The 16612-nt window shown below is 47.7% G+C and overlaps 1 protein-coding gene and 1 long non-coding RNA gene across 2 annotated transcripts in view; both read right to left on the bottom strand.

Annotated features, from left to right (window-relative positions):
* Nucleotides 1-1080: 1080 nt before the first annotated feature.
* LOC129340706 (uncharacterized) lies at nt 1081-1686 on the bottom strand. Its single transcript, XR_008598045.1, has 2 exons — nt 1598-1686; nt 1081-1524 (listed from the first exon to the last, which is right to left on the bottom strand). It is a non-coding gene; the product is annotated as an uncharacterized LOC129340706 (long non-coding RNA).
* A 12205-nt stretch (nt 1687-13891) lies between these two features.
* The window catches only part of SLC29A4 (solute carrier family 29 member 4), a 30500-nt gene continuing 27779 nt past the window's right edge, over nt 13892-16612 (bottom strand). Inside the window, exon 11 of the mRNA XM_054993492.1 lies at nt 13892-15262. Within this exon, the coding sequence (XP_054849467.1) occupies nt 15120-15262 (143 nt within the window). The 3' untranslated portion in view covers nt 13892-15119. The remainder of the gene's footprint in view (nt 15263-16612) is intronic.

Genomic DNA, 16612 nt, shown 5'->3' with positions numbered 1-16612 from the left:
CAGAGAAATCATTAAGAGAGACTGGTATATAATAGAACATCTTCCGGGCTGTGGGGTCATCCCTTTTATTGGATACAGATGAACGAGGAATGTTAAAGACATCTTAGTGCATTCAGATATGCGTGAAGGGAGGGCAAGAGACACAAACCCAAGGGGACACTTCCGATGTGGACATTGCAACGTCTGTAGACTGACCATAGAGGGACAAACATTGGTTATCCCTGGGAACAACCCAATTAAGTTAAGACATTTCTCCACATGCAGCACAGCTGGGGTAGTGTATGTCATTAAGTGCCCCTGCTCATTTTTTTTATGTGGGTAGTACGATAAGACCAGTTAAGATCAGAATCCAAGAGCATATGTCCAAGATTAGGAGGCAGGTGGTAGAGGCTCCCTTGGTGTTACATTGGCAAACTAAAAAACATGCTCTAGAGGAGAACAGATTCGGGGTCCTGGAAGTAGTGAGCAACTATGGTAGTGGATCAGCACAACGGGTGCTGTTGCAGAGGGAGGCGAAATGGATTTTCGATTTGAGAACAAAAACCCTGTTGGGTTTAAATAATGAATGGGATTTATCATGCTTCTTGTGAGCAGTTTCCCTTTAAGACTCCACAGAGACTAATTAATTGCAGAGAGAGCATTTAAGGCTGGGGATCCACCCTTGTAATTACGCCGACATTGATAAATTACCTGTGAAATTGTAATGTATCAGAAACTGGTGGTAACTGGCAGAGTGAGTAGAGATGTTTAACAGAATTTTTAATTGTAATAACTTTAATTGTGTCACCATGTATTGTGAGTATTGTGTTACATATAAGTATGTTCTTCTGCATCTAGTAAATTGTGTGCCCCTGAGGAAGCACAGTGTGAAGATATCACGTGTGAAACGGAAATGGCCAATTGTCCATAGGGCAAGGACGTCTGGGAGCAGACGCCGGCTGAAGGACATTACACCTCCTGCCGTCTATTTTGCACTTTCTGCGCTTTATTGACTGTATATATTTTCATACAACCAACAGGAGCTTCTCCGGAAATACAATTGCTAACACACAAAACCAACTAGCCGGAGTAAACCATATATAAACCAAATACCAAGCATTTAATAATACATATAAAGTGCAGAAGTGCTTCAGTGCTAACAGTCAATGACATCAATCAATACAATTGTAAACATATCCAACTGGTGGAAAAATACAAGGACAGTTTCATATACTCTCCAGAATGTACACAGGCATTCAGTAATACATAAAGGGAAATATAAGTATCAATCTCTGCAGCTTATGCTTGCAGGAATCTGTGTTAAAGTCCACCTTAAATAAACATGCCAGAGTATAGTATCTTGTAGTCTCTAGAATGCACACAAGCATTCAGCAAGGCTTTATCAGATGACAGTCTTTGCAGCATACGCCTACATAAATCAACGTGTAACTTTGTAATAAGCCACGTCAAGCCACACCTACAGATTTTGCCAGCATATAATCTTCTCCCCGTTTTGTCCACTCACTTCTTCATAGGCATATTAATCTGTGAAATGACATGTCCAATTACTTTATATTCCAAACTCCCCCAAGTATAACTCTCCAGCTGTCATACTCACTCATCACATTTATCTTCAAGCACCCCACCATGTTGGTTAGCTCAGGACAGTCTGACGCTGTGAGCGGTCTTCCCTTATCCCGTGGTTGGAAAGTGGGTCAGTCTGACTGACGGAAAGTAGCTCCTCCTCTGCCTCAGGGTCGGTCAAATCAACGATCCTCTAGGAGGAGGGCTCTTCCCTGGAACACCAGTTTTTTGCCGGCCCTGCTCTTGCAGGGAGTCAAGTTGCTTTGCTCTGTTGAGCACCGATCCAAAAAAAGAAAAGAAGAAAGAAGAAAGAAAAGTCTCTTGGGGAAAAGGAAGGGCTTGTCCCTCCACCCCAACTCTTCCTCCCGCCCCCTCCGAGGGTTTTTCCAGCCGTTTGCAGCCGCGGCGGCAGAGAGCCCCTTTTGGTGCCAAAAAACAGCAACGTTTTTTCGCCGCAGCAGAAGAAAGCGAAGCTGACGCCGAGCCAGCAGGCACTCGTGCGCACTTCACAGGGGGACGCCAGAACAGATCGTCGGAGTGGAAGGGGAGGCTGAGGAGGCGCGCGGCGAGAGTGCAGCAAAGCAGGGGAGCGCCACGCCAACTGGAGAGGCAATCCCGCAGAAGCACGCCCCGGCGGCAGTGGTAGCCAGAGCCTTTGTACCTCTGAATCCCGGTAAGTGACACTGCAGGGCACTGGGATCGGAGGGCAGCAACGCCGGGGCTATGCACAGCTGGGGAACCTGTTCTTCAGAAGCCCATACTGTGCTAATAGAACCACTTGTTGTTTTTTCTCTGTTTCCCCCCCTCCCCCTCCCCCCTTTCACCTTAGGCGGGAGTGAGTTGTGGCGGGAATGGCTGCCAGGAAAGACATGGACGGGCCTAGCACGGCTCCTGACAGGGCCGAGGGCCTGGAATCTTCATACTCTCTTGCCTCAACTCAATCTTCACTAGGCCACAGTGGATTAGGCCAGGAAGGCAGCCAGTTAGATCTTGCGGGGCCTGAGGCCAAAGAAAACCTACTGACATGGATTAGGACAGAACTCAAAAAAGGGTTTAGAGAAATTATGGACAGTATTAAGGATCAGGGAACATCACAGAAAGAGCCTTCCCCAGGGCCAAGTAAGAGGCCCAGGTCCAAACACTACTCTACCCCTCCAAAAGCTAAGAAAAGCAAAAGGCAAGTAAAGTATCTGGAAGAAGATTCCAGTCTTTCAGAGGAGATCCAGTCAGATTCTGAGCTTTCTAACCATCACTCTGACAGTGAGGAAGGGGAGCTTTCTGAGGAACAGGAGGATAATGGGGAAGTGATACAAACCAGACTTTTCCCCCAGGAGGTCTTTCCAAAAATGCTTCCAAAAGTCCTGAGAACCCTAGAAATTACTCAGATAAAAATGGGAAAAGAGGAACTAGACCCGGCCTTCCCTCAAGGCTTGGAGAAAGTGCTTCCTAAAGTGAGTGCTTTACACACAGGAGTGCCTCTACCAGCAATCTTTCATAGTGTTTTAAAGGCAGAATGGGAAAATCCAGCAAAGCCTAAAACGTACCAATCAGTGTTTAATAAGTTTTACTCCCTAGCCCCAGAGGCTGCAAGGAAACTAAAGCTGCCGTGGTGGATGATCCAGTAACCAGTCTGTCTACCACATCTGTACTGCCCATGGACGCAGAAGGCATGCCCAAGGATCCCTCGGATAAGAAAATTAGACAAGCCTTGCGGAGGGAATTTGAAGCATCAGCTGCCTCGCTCAGAGCCTCAGCTACTGGATCATTATTCGCCAGAGCAGCCTATAATTGGGCATCTAATCTGACAGCGGCAGGGAGAGAAGTGCCGAAGGAAGTTAAGAATGAGGTCAAGAAGATAGCCCTGGCCATAGCCTTCGCAGCAGATGCTACCATGAACACATTCCAGATGGCCTCCAGAGCAATGGGCTTCAGTGTCGCAGCTCGAAGGAACACCTGGCTGAGAAATTGGGACGTGGATCCCCCTGCTAGGAGCAAGGTAGCAGCGATCCCATTTATGGGGACCAAACTATTTGGAGAAGCCCTAGACAAATACTTGGTGGAGGACACGGAGAAGAAGAAGGTCCTTCCATCAAAGAGAAAGGAAGCGAAGACTAAAGAGAGACATTCCTTTCGTGACTCCAAGCGTCCCTTCAGACAGAGCTCAACTAGATCTTACAAGACCAGATGACAACTGAGGCCCAGAAGTGATAACAGATCCTTTTCCTTCCGGAAGAACAGTCAGCAGGCAAAGAGCCAGAAAAAGAATCAGCAGGCATGACTATGGCCTACCTACGTCCATACAGATCGGGGGGACGACTCCAGGGATTCGCCTCACAATGGGAGATGACAATCACGGACAAATGGGTACTGGAGACAGTATCCAGGGGCTATTCTCTGGAGTTCCAGTCCCTTCCCCCGAATCGAATAGTCAATGTTCAGAAAAAGCCTTTACAATCAAAACATCTACAAATGACGGGAGCCATTCATCATCTATTATCTATCAAAGCCATAGAACTGGTACCTACCCCTTATCGGAACAGGGGAGTGTATTCAATTTTCTTCACTGTACCAAAGAAGAATGGAGACATATGAGCAATTCTGGACTTGCGCTGGCTGAATCAATTCATTGTGTCACCCAAGTTCAAGACGGAGACGATGAGATCTATAACGGGAGCCATCCAGAAGGGGGATTTTCTGGCATCCATAGATCTCTCGGAGGCCTATCTACATGTCCCTATAATGGAAAGACACAGATGATACCTTCGCTTTGCGTACAACGGGGAACACTTCCAATACAGGGCTCTCCCCTTCGGGCTCAAGTCGTCCCCCAGAGTTTTCACGAAGGTGCTGGTGACCCTGGTGGCGTTCCTCAGGCTAGAAGGGGTATATCTCTTTCCCTATCTGGACGACATCTTAATAAAGACCCCTTCTCTTCAGAAGGGGGTGGAAGATGTTCAAACAACCATCTCATGCCTGGAGAGACACGGCATTGTAATCAACAAGAGCAAAAGCAAACTCTCTCTGTGTCAAAGGATCACGCACCTGGGAGTGACCATAGACACTGTCCTGGACAGGATGTTCTTATCGGAAGAGAGACAAGTAAAGATCAGGTCGTTGATTCAGGTTATCCAGGGGGAGGTAGCGGCGGAAGTCATGCTGTTAACCAAGCTCCTGGGAATGATGGTCTCCAGCCAGGATGCGTTAGTGTGGTCCAGATTTCATTCCAGACCGCTACAGAGATTATTACGGCCATTCCAACGGGTCATAGCGCGCAGGGGGCGCAAACGCATACTGATACCAGATTCACTAAAGGAGGAACTGAACTGGTGGACGGCACCGAACAGATTCCAAGAAGGGATTCCCCTCAGAGAACCAGCGAGAAAGGTGCTGTACGGATGCGAGTCTGACCAGATGGGGAGCACACACAGGGAGCCACATGGCACAAGGTACCTGGTCAGTACAAGAAAGACAAAACAGCATAAACTGGCTGGAATTGAGGGCCATCAAGATGGGATTATGGGAACTTCAGGATGTACTGAAAGGACATCATATCCTGATACAAACAGACAACACTACAGCCAAAGCGTATGTGAACAGACAAGGAGGAAACAGGTACAGGAACCTGAACAGGGAGGCGGAGGAAATCATGCTTTGGGCAGAACAGAACCTGGACTCGATAAAGGCCATACATGTGGCAGGGACGCAAAACACAATGGCGGACTGGCTGAGCAGGAACAGTGTCGACCAAGCGGAGTGGATGCTGAACAGGGAAGTTTTCTCCCAGGTATGCAGGAGGTTTGGAAACCCGGAAGTGGACTTGTTCGCTTCAAGCGAGAACTCACAACTACCAAAATTCTTCACCAGGCTAAGAGAACAGGGGGCGTCAGGAATAGATGCACTGAACGAAGCTTGGTCCCAGGCTCTTCTCTACACCTTTCCACCAATAAGGATAATGGACAGAGTACTCCAAAGAGTGGTACAGCAGCAGGCAAAGGTGATACTAATTGCGCCTTTCTGGCCAAGGAGGCCCTGGTTCCAGGAACTGAGGCAACTGTCTATCATGGAACTGTGGAGCCTACCACAGTGGAAGGATCTACTCTATCAGGGAAACATGTTACATCCAGATCTGGTATCCTTGAAATTAACAGCCTGGAGATTGAGCGTCAACAGCTGTCAGACCTAGGTTATGGAGACAGTGTGATTTCCACCATGTTGGCCTCCAGAAGAAGGTCCACTAACAAAAGCTATAATAGGACATGGCAGACATTTTATGCATGGTGTAGACAGAGGGACATTGATCCGCTTGCTGCTTCTGTGAGGGAAATACTTGTATTCCTTCAGGAAGGACTGGACAAGGGAGTCAGCACCAGTACCCTAAAAAGGCAGACAGCAGCCATTTCTGCGATTAGGGGTTCTAAGAGTGGGGTACCCCTCAGCAATCATCCACATGTCAAGCGTTTCCTCAAGGGGACTATGCAAATTAACCCACCTCAGGTGCACAGGTTTCCCACGTGGAACCTAAACGTGGTGCTAAATGCTCTCACTAGAGGACCATTTGAACCCATGGCCACTTGTCCTCTTAAGGAGTTGACCTTTAAGACATTATTTCTAGTGGGGATTACCTCGGCTAGGCGGGTGTCTGAGATTAGGGCCTTGTCTGTAAACAAGGAGTTATGCATATTTCATAATGACAGAGTAGTATTGAGACCCAATCCGACCTTTATTCCCAAGGTTAACTCCGCCTTGCACAGAGGGGAAGATATTGTCCTACCATCATTCTGTGAGAACCCTAGACACGAAAAAGAGAAGGAATGGCACAAGCTAGATGTTAAGCGGGCGCTTAGTTATTACATAGACAGGACTAAGGAGATTAGGAAGGTGGAGAACATTTTCATCTCCTTTAGGAATTGCTCTCTGGGACAAGTGGTATCCACAGCCACTCTGAGTAGGTGGCTTAGGGACTGCATTACACTAGCATATAAGGCTAGACAGCTTACCCCTCCAGAGGGAATCACTGCACACTCTTTGAGGGGGGCGGCAATGTCAGTGGCGTATAGGACCTTTCCGTCTTTGGATAGGATTTGTAGGGCGGCTACCTGGAAATCAGTTCATACTTTTACTAAACATTACAAGGTGGATAAGGTAGCTTCAGCCGAGGCAGCATTCGGCAGGAGGGTGCTACAGCATGCTCTATGAATGTGTTTCTTGCCCGCCCAATGTAGTTCTGCTAGACGTATATCCCGCCAGTCAGACTGACCCACTTTCCAACCACTTTTCCACCAATGCCTCTTTCTCTAGGGTGGAATATGCTTTTTCCCTGGGGAATAATTTTCGGCTGAGGAAAAGTATGGGGTGCTCCTGCCCCTCTTGTGTCTGGGCTAGGATTGCCCCTAGACCAACTCCGGAGGCATTGGTGTAGACCATGAATGGCCGACAGAAGTCTGGGGCCCTTAGCATTGGGGGATGTTGTAGGATTCCTGTGAAATGGAGCCTAACTGACATGAATTTGATGCCATACAGAAGCCATATTTTCTACTTCTCATTGAATGAAATGCCGTGATCTTGGTCGCTAAAGCAAGCTGTGTGCTGTTTACAGAAAGGCTGTTTGCTGAGACAAAAGCAAACATGACGAACTGACCAGGTCACTGTGGAATGGCTTTATCCTTTATCTTGGCAGTTGCCCCAGAGAAATAACTTCAGATATCAGCAGATTTTATTTTTCATCTACAATGGTCTTGGCGGGGCGGGGGAGGGGGGGAGAAATGAGAACATCAAGTTATAGATTCAATTATTATTCAGAGGTTTTCCGTCTGTGACTTTTAAGATTCAGACCATTAAAAGGAACTACGCTGTACGATGCTAAAACATCTGATTTTTATGAGAAGAAGCCTAATGTTTATAGATACGCACACATATACATTCATAAGAAGGGAGTGACGGTCCACAAAGGTATAGAAAGTGTTATCTCCTGATTAGTTTAAGTTTCTCTCTATTTCTTCACAAACAGTTTCCTTTCCTTTCTCTGTAAGCTACTGGAGTTTATCTAGGATAAGAGTCTAACTTAGAGTTAGCTATATACTCATTCTGCTGAAGCTACTTAATACAAAATGATACAAGTATTGTCAATCATTACACATTACATACATATACACATTTACACGTGCCTATTAACACAGAATCACACAGCAATCATATATCATATATCTCTTCATGTGTAGCCATAATCGGATATAAAGCTGCTACGACAAGTGCGCTAAACAAAATGGAATCGTGAGGGGACATTTGTATAATCACATACTGCAATAAGACATGGTTGCAATGGGTCAGAATAACCCAGGGGATTTTTGCTGGTGTATGTTGAAATAAATTATCATAATTTGGGCAAGGACAGCAAATATTGGAATGAGTTGTTGACCCAGCCATTTTGCAGATTTTACGGAATTTTGGGTGCTTTCCTGCCAGAAGATGACTCCGAGAGATCTTATTGGTGAAAGAGAGGGGAAGAGAATGTTTAAAAAGAGTATAAAACTGAACCTGAGAGGTGCAGGAAGCTAGAAGGAGAGGAAGGAAAGTACACATACTTTCCCCTGCTTCTCTCCTTTTGTTTCAGGCCTAGAAAGAAAGGTGAAGCTCTCCCTCCACCAGTACATACATTTTGGATCTTGGTTTGGCAAGACAATTTACTATGTTCTGCTGTGCCTTACTAAATGTTTTGCCAATTGTAATTCTTCTATCTCCCTACAACTTTATAGTTTGGCTTTTTAGAGCTCTGTACCATGATTTTTGAAAGTTTTCCGGTGTTTTGTGAAGCTTGATCTGAATAAATTCTGTAACTTTATGAACTGGTCGGTCTGGCATCTTTTGTTCTCCATTAAGGTTTTTTCCCCCAGTCCAAACTAGCCAAAGATTTCTCTCGCATGCAAAAAGCTTAACTTGGCCATGAAAGGGTCAGTTAACAATGTGTTAGGACATGTACAATCTGGCCCAGGGCCTGCTGGTGTGTTGAGTCCCATGGGACTGGTTCCACGACCCCCTTTTTTAGTAGATCAGATAGTGGGGCTGCCCAGGTGGCAAAATGGGGCACAAAGCGGCTGTAGTTTCCAGCCAACCCCAAGAGCTGGCGGATTTTTTTTCTTTGTTTCCGGTCGGAGGAGGTCTTGGAGGGCCTTCACCTTGCTATTTTCCTCTGCAGAAATCACTCAGAATACTAATCTAAGAGAGTCACGTGGTGCCATGTAAAGAGATCTGTTTTACTAGCAACCAGCTGCTTGCATCTTCCCAAGCTTTAGGAGCTAGGATGCCAGAGCTACCAACTAAGCTCACAGTGCCATCTAGTGGATGGAGACCCTACTGCTCATTCCCCCCCCTCCTGCACATGCCAGGGGTGCCAAACTTGTTTGTTTGGCAGATCTGAGAGCCAGATCTGACATAAATGTCACTGTGTTGGGCTGGGCTGTGTGTACCATAAAATTTAATGCCACTTACTGGTGATTTAAACTTTATAAAGGACACTGGCAAACCCAATTGATATTTCTTACTCAAAATACAAACATGCTTACTAGGTAAAGAGTTCTAGGAGTCTTATCTCACTACAGATGCTAATTTCTGCTCTAACCAAGCTGCATTGACTCTTTACATCCTGATGCCCCTCCCTTGTTACACCCCACCCACCTTTGCGTGGGCTATAAAGGCTCAGGGATCTCCATTCCCACTCATATCTGAAGAAGGGAAGTCTGACTATCGGAAGCTTATGCCCTGGAAACCTTGTTGGTCTCTATTGGACCAGCTAGACTCAAATCATGCTGTTCTACTGCAGGCCATCATGTCTACCCACCTAAAACTTAGCAGTGGTAGCAATACAGCATCCATAGAAAGGACAAAGCAGAATCTGACGTGAACACATTGCCATTGTGTCTTGCATAATTAATACTACATATATATTCACTCAGGGCTTTTTTCTGGGAAAAGAGGTGGTGGAACTCAGTGGGTTGCCCTCCGAGAAAATGGTCACATGGCCGGTGGCCCCGCCCCCTGATCTCCAGACAGAGGGGAGTTTAGATTGCCCTCCGTGCCAAGCGGCGCGGAGGGCAATCTCAACTCCCCTCTGTCTGGAGATCAGGGGGCGGGGCCACCGGCCATGTGACCATTTTCAAGAGGTGCCAGAACTCCGTTCCACCACGTTCCAGCTGAAAAAAAGCCCTGTATTCACTCATATATATATTAACTAGTTAGGAAACATCGGCGTGATCAGATTAAAAACAAGTGTCAGTGCATAAAAATGCAATGGCTTGCAGCCCCCGGGTAGCTATGAAAGTAATGAAATTGAGTATTATAACTAGGCTCTAAATGTAACCCTGTTGGGAGAAAAGGGCTCACTTTTGTCCATTCTCCGCATATTATAAAGATTTTATGGCATGAATATTCTCTTCTTCCTTGTCACACACACACATATACACACCCAAGTCGCTGAAGCAGCCTCACGATTCCCCCAGGTTGGCAAGGCTAGTCTGGGCATGGAGCCAACTGAGAACGCCCTTTGTTTCTGCTTTGTGTCCGGACTTCTCCCCTGGGAAGATTCCAAGGACCCAACCATACAAGCTAAGCACAAGGCAGGACAGACAAGAAGCCACGGAGGGAGTCTTGGCCAAGAAATTCCCCAACCCAGCTGCCTCCCCACTGCCCACCTCCGCTGTCTTAATCACTCCTTGCCCTGCTTTCCCCAACCTCCCCTGTTCCTCTGCCAGCTCCGAGGGCATTTACTCACCACGTCCACCAGCAGCACCATTCCCTCACAACCCCGGACAAAACGGGAAGACTGGGCAATACCTGAGAGTAAGGGGGGGAGTGTCTGCAGCCCCGAGTGGAGCTGCACCAACTACCTTCCCTGCCAGTTCCCCTCCTGAGAGCTGCCAGCGCACCGCCTCTCATCTAAGCTGCCACTGTTGCCACTACTGTGCCCCATTCCCAATGGAGACCCTCATATAGGAGAGACTCCTCCTCCAAACTCCCCCCCCCTTGCGTACTGCTTGAGGAATACAGAATGGAGGTACATCAAAAGCCTCCAGCCTCCTGCCCTTTCTCCCAGTTGCACACTGGCTGGAAAAGAATCCTGGAGATGCCAGATCCAGCCTGCGGGCTGTATGTTTGACACCCTTGCCCTCCTACACAGTACCAGCCTGAAACAATGAGCTCACGCTATGAAACTTCCTTTTAGGCATAGCCTAGAAGCTTTTGACCTTGCACTGAGTGCTCCTTCCAATGCGTCTGTATCTGATGTGCGTTTGGGGAGTCCCCGCATCCATCACTGGACTCTCTGGGAATTCCCATCTTGACGTCAAGCAGGGGGTTATGGATGCCACTGCTGGCATCTGCAGCTCCATCTGTTCCATCTGAGGGGTGCCTTCAACATCATCAGAGGCGTGATATTACCCTAAGAAAAGGGATGGAGAACCAGCCCTAGAGAGGTTGCTTAGAGGAAGGTGCTGATGCTTTGCTGGAACTTCCCTCACTCCCAGCCATCAGTGGCCCAGGAGGTGGCCCTGCATCACCTCTAGGCAGCAGTGCAGGTCTTGGAATGGATGCCTGTACCATGTTCAGGTGTGACAAAACATCTTACACGCACCCAGCTCCTGAAGCTGCCTTAAACCTTGCTCAAGATGGGGACTGGCAGAGGCTTAACAGAGCCAGGTATCAGGTACTTAAACCTTGCTTACGACTCCTATCAAAAGCTTGGAGTTTGACCCCATCTGCAAAGCACGTTCTACCATTAAGCTTCAATGCCCTGCTTGTGATCCATTTCCCCAAAAAATCCACATGGAGTGCAGTGACTTTAGACAAGTGGATCTCCTTTCATGGCTTAGAGAAGGCCACATTTGTAATCAACCACAAGAGCCACATGGCTACTGTCTGCCCTGCACATCATCTCACCAAATATTAAATGTAACCATTAATATAACTATAAGCAAATAAATTCTCTGCAGCTAAAGTAAATTCCAACAATTTAATTGTTGCACAGATTAACTTCAGGGCACCCAGTCATGCAAAGCAGCAGAAACGGACACAGGAAGAAGAACCAGAGGAAACTCGCATGTGGCTCTCCATTCACAGAGCAAGCATCGCTGCTTTTGGCCGTCACACACACACACACACACACACACACACACACACACACTCACTCTGAAGCAGAAGGACTTTCAGACTAAGCCCACTTTGTGCTCTCAGGAAGTACTTTTTTATTATTCAATCCATCTTCTTTCCCGCCTACCTATATTTTTTTCTTCTCTCTCTCTTCCACTGCTCACCTTTTCCTGCTGCCTCTCCTTAGCATACTGAATTAATTCCCTTTGAGCAATCTCCAAGGAACCTTTAATCAGGGGACTGCATTTGCAGGCACTCCTGTGATGTTAGCCTCTAGCCTTTATTTTATTTACTGGATCAGCAGCCGGGTAGCTGATAATTGAGTTCCCCAAGATCCTACCAGGCCCCCCCTAGCCCCAATTCCTACCTTGGCTCAGCCCAAGTTTGAAGACTTATGTCAGACAGGCAAGCCAGCCTGCCTGCCATACCTGTGAATGTCTATCTCCGGGGGGTGGGGTGGGTGGGTAGTAGTATAGTTGCTTTCTTGCTTCACTGTGTCTTTGTTAGGCTTTGTTGCTGTTTGAACTGAGTGGTGTTATCAATGCAGCTGGGACTGAGCGTCTGGGAATCGACCGACCTTGAGAAACTCGGCTCTGCATCTCTGCCAGGATTCTCGAGCTTCGCAACTCCGTGCCAACTTCAACTGACTGTCATTTGAACTGGGGGGAAGAGACTGGGCGTATAACTTTTCTGGGAGGACTTTGCTTTGGCATTCCAAGCAATTGCTATGTACAGTATACTTCTAGGGAGCAATCTCTAATAAAGACCTTTAACTCATACAGCTGTGTCTGATGAAGTGCAGAGTCTGAGAAAATCCCTTAGCCAGGCCCGACAAATTATTTGAGCCTTATTTACTGTTTTTTGGCCCCCTGCAAGTTGTACATGATTTGCATTCTGCCAGCATTCCCACTGGCTTTACATCACCAGTTCCACAGGAGGAGTGCTTGGATCTTGGCAGAGAGATGCCCCTCCTACACATGCACATGTATGTGTGCGTGTACACACACACACACAAACACACGAGGCTTCCCTATCGGAGTAGAAATGGAAGTGAAGCCAGAAAGTCGGTGTGTTTAGAAAAAAATCCAGTTTTATTCATCAGCAACCACACACACACACACATAAACAAAGAGTTGACAGTGGAGAGAGATGGAGGTGAAACCCTCGACCTCTCCTGAAAGGTTTCTTCTTCTCAGCCTGGTTAGAGGCTCTATAGCCCCGTTGCTGTGAGCGAGGCTGGCTGAGCCATGCAGAACATGAGGCATAGCTGGGCATGCACACAGTGAAGGGTCAGACAGGTGATCAGCAACACTCTTTGGGCAGGAGTGCTTCCTAAGGACGGTGCACCTTGAGAAGTGGCTAGTGCTAGCTTGAACCAGGGCTGTAGCTGTTCCACAGGGGTGCAGAACAGACTCAGCCTTTGATAGGGACCATACAAATCAGGGCCATGTGGGACAGAGCAGGGAGAAGGACACTGGGAATCAGAAACGGTGCTAGAACCCGGCCCACTAAACAGCTGCAAGGCTGGGAGGGTGGAGACACCTCTTTCCTCCCGCTGGGCTCAAAAGCTTGCTTGCCACAACTGAGGGGTGGGGAGGTACTGGCAGTAGAAGGGATGCGAGAGGAAGCAGCAGCAGGCGGTTTCGCCATGTTCCCCGTCTAAGCCACACATCCTGCTGTTTTCCAGCAGTTTGGCAGTGGCCCAGACAAAGAGCGTCAGTTCAGCCCCAAAGAGAGAATGGAGTCTTGGAGGGTCAAACTGGCTGTGGCTGCAGGCCACCTGCAGTTGTAGCACTTGAGTCAGAGTTTCAAGAGTCCAGGTGGGCTTCCTGGCCAGAGGCTGGAAAAAAGTACGCTAGGGAGTCCGCACAGCTTTCTGCACCCAGCCACCTCCTTCAAGAGTCTGGCTGGAGAGGAGCTCCTTCCCACAAACCTGGGGATGGAGGCAAGTTACATTGAGGTGGCAATGGTCGAGATGGCCCAGACTTTTACTAAGAATCACGAGGCCCACAATCCTCCTCTGAGTAAAACCATCAACCCTTGTACGTGGCGCAGATTCGCAATGTTTGGGACGCGTCCTTGCCACCTAATCCCTGGCACTATACCACAGGAGAAAACAGTGGCCATTTTCACATTGCTTACCGGCCACGGAACATCACGCCAAGCTCCCAGAATGACAGCATAATCGTGCCAGGAAGACGCTGTCGTTCTGGGAGCTTGGCGCGATGATCTGTGGCTGTTAAGCAGTGTGAAAATGGCCAGCAAGAGGAAGGAGAGGAGGCCAGATCTGCCCTTCCTCTTCTCAGCAAGGGCTTCTGTCACTTTATCCTTCCTCAGCATTTCTGAAATCCTTTGAGAAGACCCCATGGAAGCAGGCAATTCATGCCTCTTGCTCTCTTCCACCCTGAAAGGAAGTTGGAGATCATCGTAAGGAACATGTTCTCCTACCTCAAACAGCAGAGAACTATAAGCAAAGGGAGCTCTCCTGTGGAATTGGGCCTCTGTCTGTAAAATGTCCCTCACCTAGAAATCTAGCAATACAAAGGGTTTTCCCTGACATGCTAGTGTTTTAGATGCAGAGATTTTGGGAGGAAAGGGTTGTTTTTGTTTTGTTTTTCTTAAAGGGATGAGCATTCAAACTCGTGCCCATCTTCTGCATCTTAGCAGAGTACAGACTAGGAAAATCTTCACTGCTGCAGACTGAAAACCAAGTGCATCTAATTCTTTTCCCCTCTGTTGGGAGGAAGTATTTATAAGTTGGTAAGACCAGCCTGATTAGAACAGCGACATTAGGAAGGCTGTTTTATGGCAGAGGTGTCTGAGTGCTTCATACCAGGTACCCCCAAATCACCTCCAAGGAAATTGCTAATCCCAGTTTTGGACAGTCATTTTCCTTGTTCAACCCTTTTGTACCAAGGGAAAAAGATATAAAGCTGTGTATCCACCGGCCAGGCCATTCAACACCCCCACCTCCCAGTTTTGTGGCAATTCTTCCAGGTTTCCAAAACCTAGAATGCTTCATATAATTCATGGTTAGGCTGGAGGAAAACATTATGGTTTCAGCTGGTGATTAGGCAGGCACCTAAAACACAGAAGGCTGGGAAGTGGCGACTGCCTCAGGCTGCGGATTCTGGGTGCCACGGAGGGTGGTGGAGCGGGAGGCAGATCAGAACCAAGGGGCACAATCTGCCAGGAAGTCCTGCTCGTGAGAACGTGGGTGGCTCCCACTCAGTCCAGCACTGCATGTGGTGGAGAACTTCCTGGTGCCAATGTTAAGTCAGTATGGAGCTCCTTTTGATTTTTCCACCTCAGGCACCAAAAGCGTCTCAGGCTAGCCCTGCAGGGATGCCAACTGACCTTATCCTCTTTCTCTCCCTTGCTTGCCCGTAGCTGCACAGAACCGCCTCAAGCAGCCCAGTTCAGAACCCTGCCGAGACTGAGCCGTTGTAGGTTTCCGAATGGAAGCAGGTGCTGTGGGACGTGCTGGTGAGGCTGTATGCAAAATAGGCCACGGCAGAGCCCAGCGTCAGCCCGGTCATGTACGAGACGGTCATGGTGTTACCTGGGAGGGACAATAAAGAATGTGATAGGGAGGGGAGACTGAAGGCAGATACTTGCTGCCACGAGATGAGTTGCTAGTCAAGAGCTACACTTGAAAAGCTGACAGGAAGATTTGTGGATCTTCTCCTGACACATACACCATAAAATCTTTTGCGGTAACTCGAGGAAAATCAGCTCTGGGTTCAAAGTTTCCCTCCTTTTTGTCCCCATTCTTAAGTCTCTCTCTTTCTAATTGTAATCGTTCTGCTTCCAAACTGGTTTGTCTTTCCATCTCATGAGTTCTAAGTTCTATTTCAGCTTTCCACTTTTCTCTCAGAAACTCTAAATATTCTGGACTGGGGTTATACATTCCCTCTGGGTTTCTCTCAGCTACGGTTCTACTAGGCTCCACACTCCTTTGTATCAATATAACTCTCAGTTCTTCTACACTTGTCCCCTCATGAGGTAAATTTAGCTCTTTGCACTTCTGAATCAGAGCCTCCTTTTCCATCCCCAGAAACAATGCCATTTTCTCTTAATTATATTTCCTTCGACAATTTTACTAACTTGACCAGATTACGTTCTCTCTTACAAATCCTACTAGTTTCTTTCCTTTATAACAGTTCTGTTTCCCTCACGGAATCTGATTGAACACTCTGTCTCCTTGGCCATCTGTCCCCTCAGAATGCCTTTCTTCCTCCCTCCCTTCCAGGATAGTCTATCCCATTTAAAATATTTTCTCCTCCTCGGGATGTTTGATCCTGCCATTAAGCCCCACTTGCTTTAAAGACAATTCATGGTCTATCAGCAGCTACAAAGCGATCGCTGGATGGGCCTCCCCTCCACCTACATCTACCTCTGGATACCAGATGTGGGTGAGCAGCCCCCTGGAAGGGCTGTGCAGGGGCTGGCAGCGGCAGGATGCTGGTGGAAGGCAGACAAAATGCCCGTGAGACCTTGGCATGATCTTGCTGCTTGTTTAATGGTCGCCTTTGCATGCACAGACCATGTTTGTGCTATTTCGAAGGTGGGCCTGCTCGAGTCTGCAAAATGCATGTGTTTCATCTGCTACATAACTCAGTGCAGGGCTGCCCATTAACTCCTACAAAGAAGAGGAGTGCTTTGCAGTGGAGGCAAAACCTCGCCACAGGGACTCGACTTATATTTATTTTATTTATTTCAATTACATCCCACCTTTCTCCCTAACAGGGACCCAAAGCAGCCTTCGTTCTCCTCGTCTCCATTTTATCCTTACAACAAACCCTGGGAAACAGGCTGGGCTGAGTGAGCAGAGCATGGAGTCCAACCTGAGTCTCCCAGATCCTAGTCTGACACTCTAACCACTACACCACCACTGCTGTCTTGATAGTGT

This window comes from Eublepharis macularius, chromosome 12, assembly GCF_028583425.1.
Source record: "Eublepharis macularius isolate TG4126 chromosome 12, MPM_Emac_v1.0, whole genome shotgun sequence".
NCBI lineage: Eukaryota > Metazoa > Chordata > Lepidosauria > Squamata > Eublepharidae > Eublepharis > Eublepharis macularius.
Note: the sequence above shows the minus strand (reverse complement) of the source record. Positions and strands in the feature narration are given on the sequence as shown.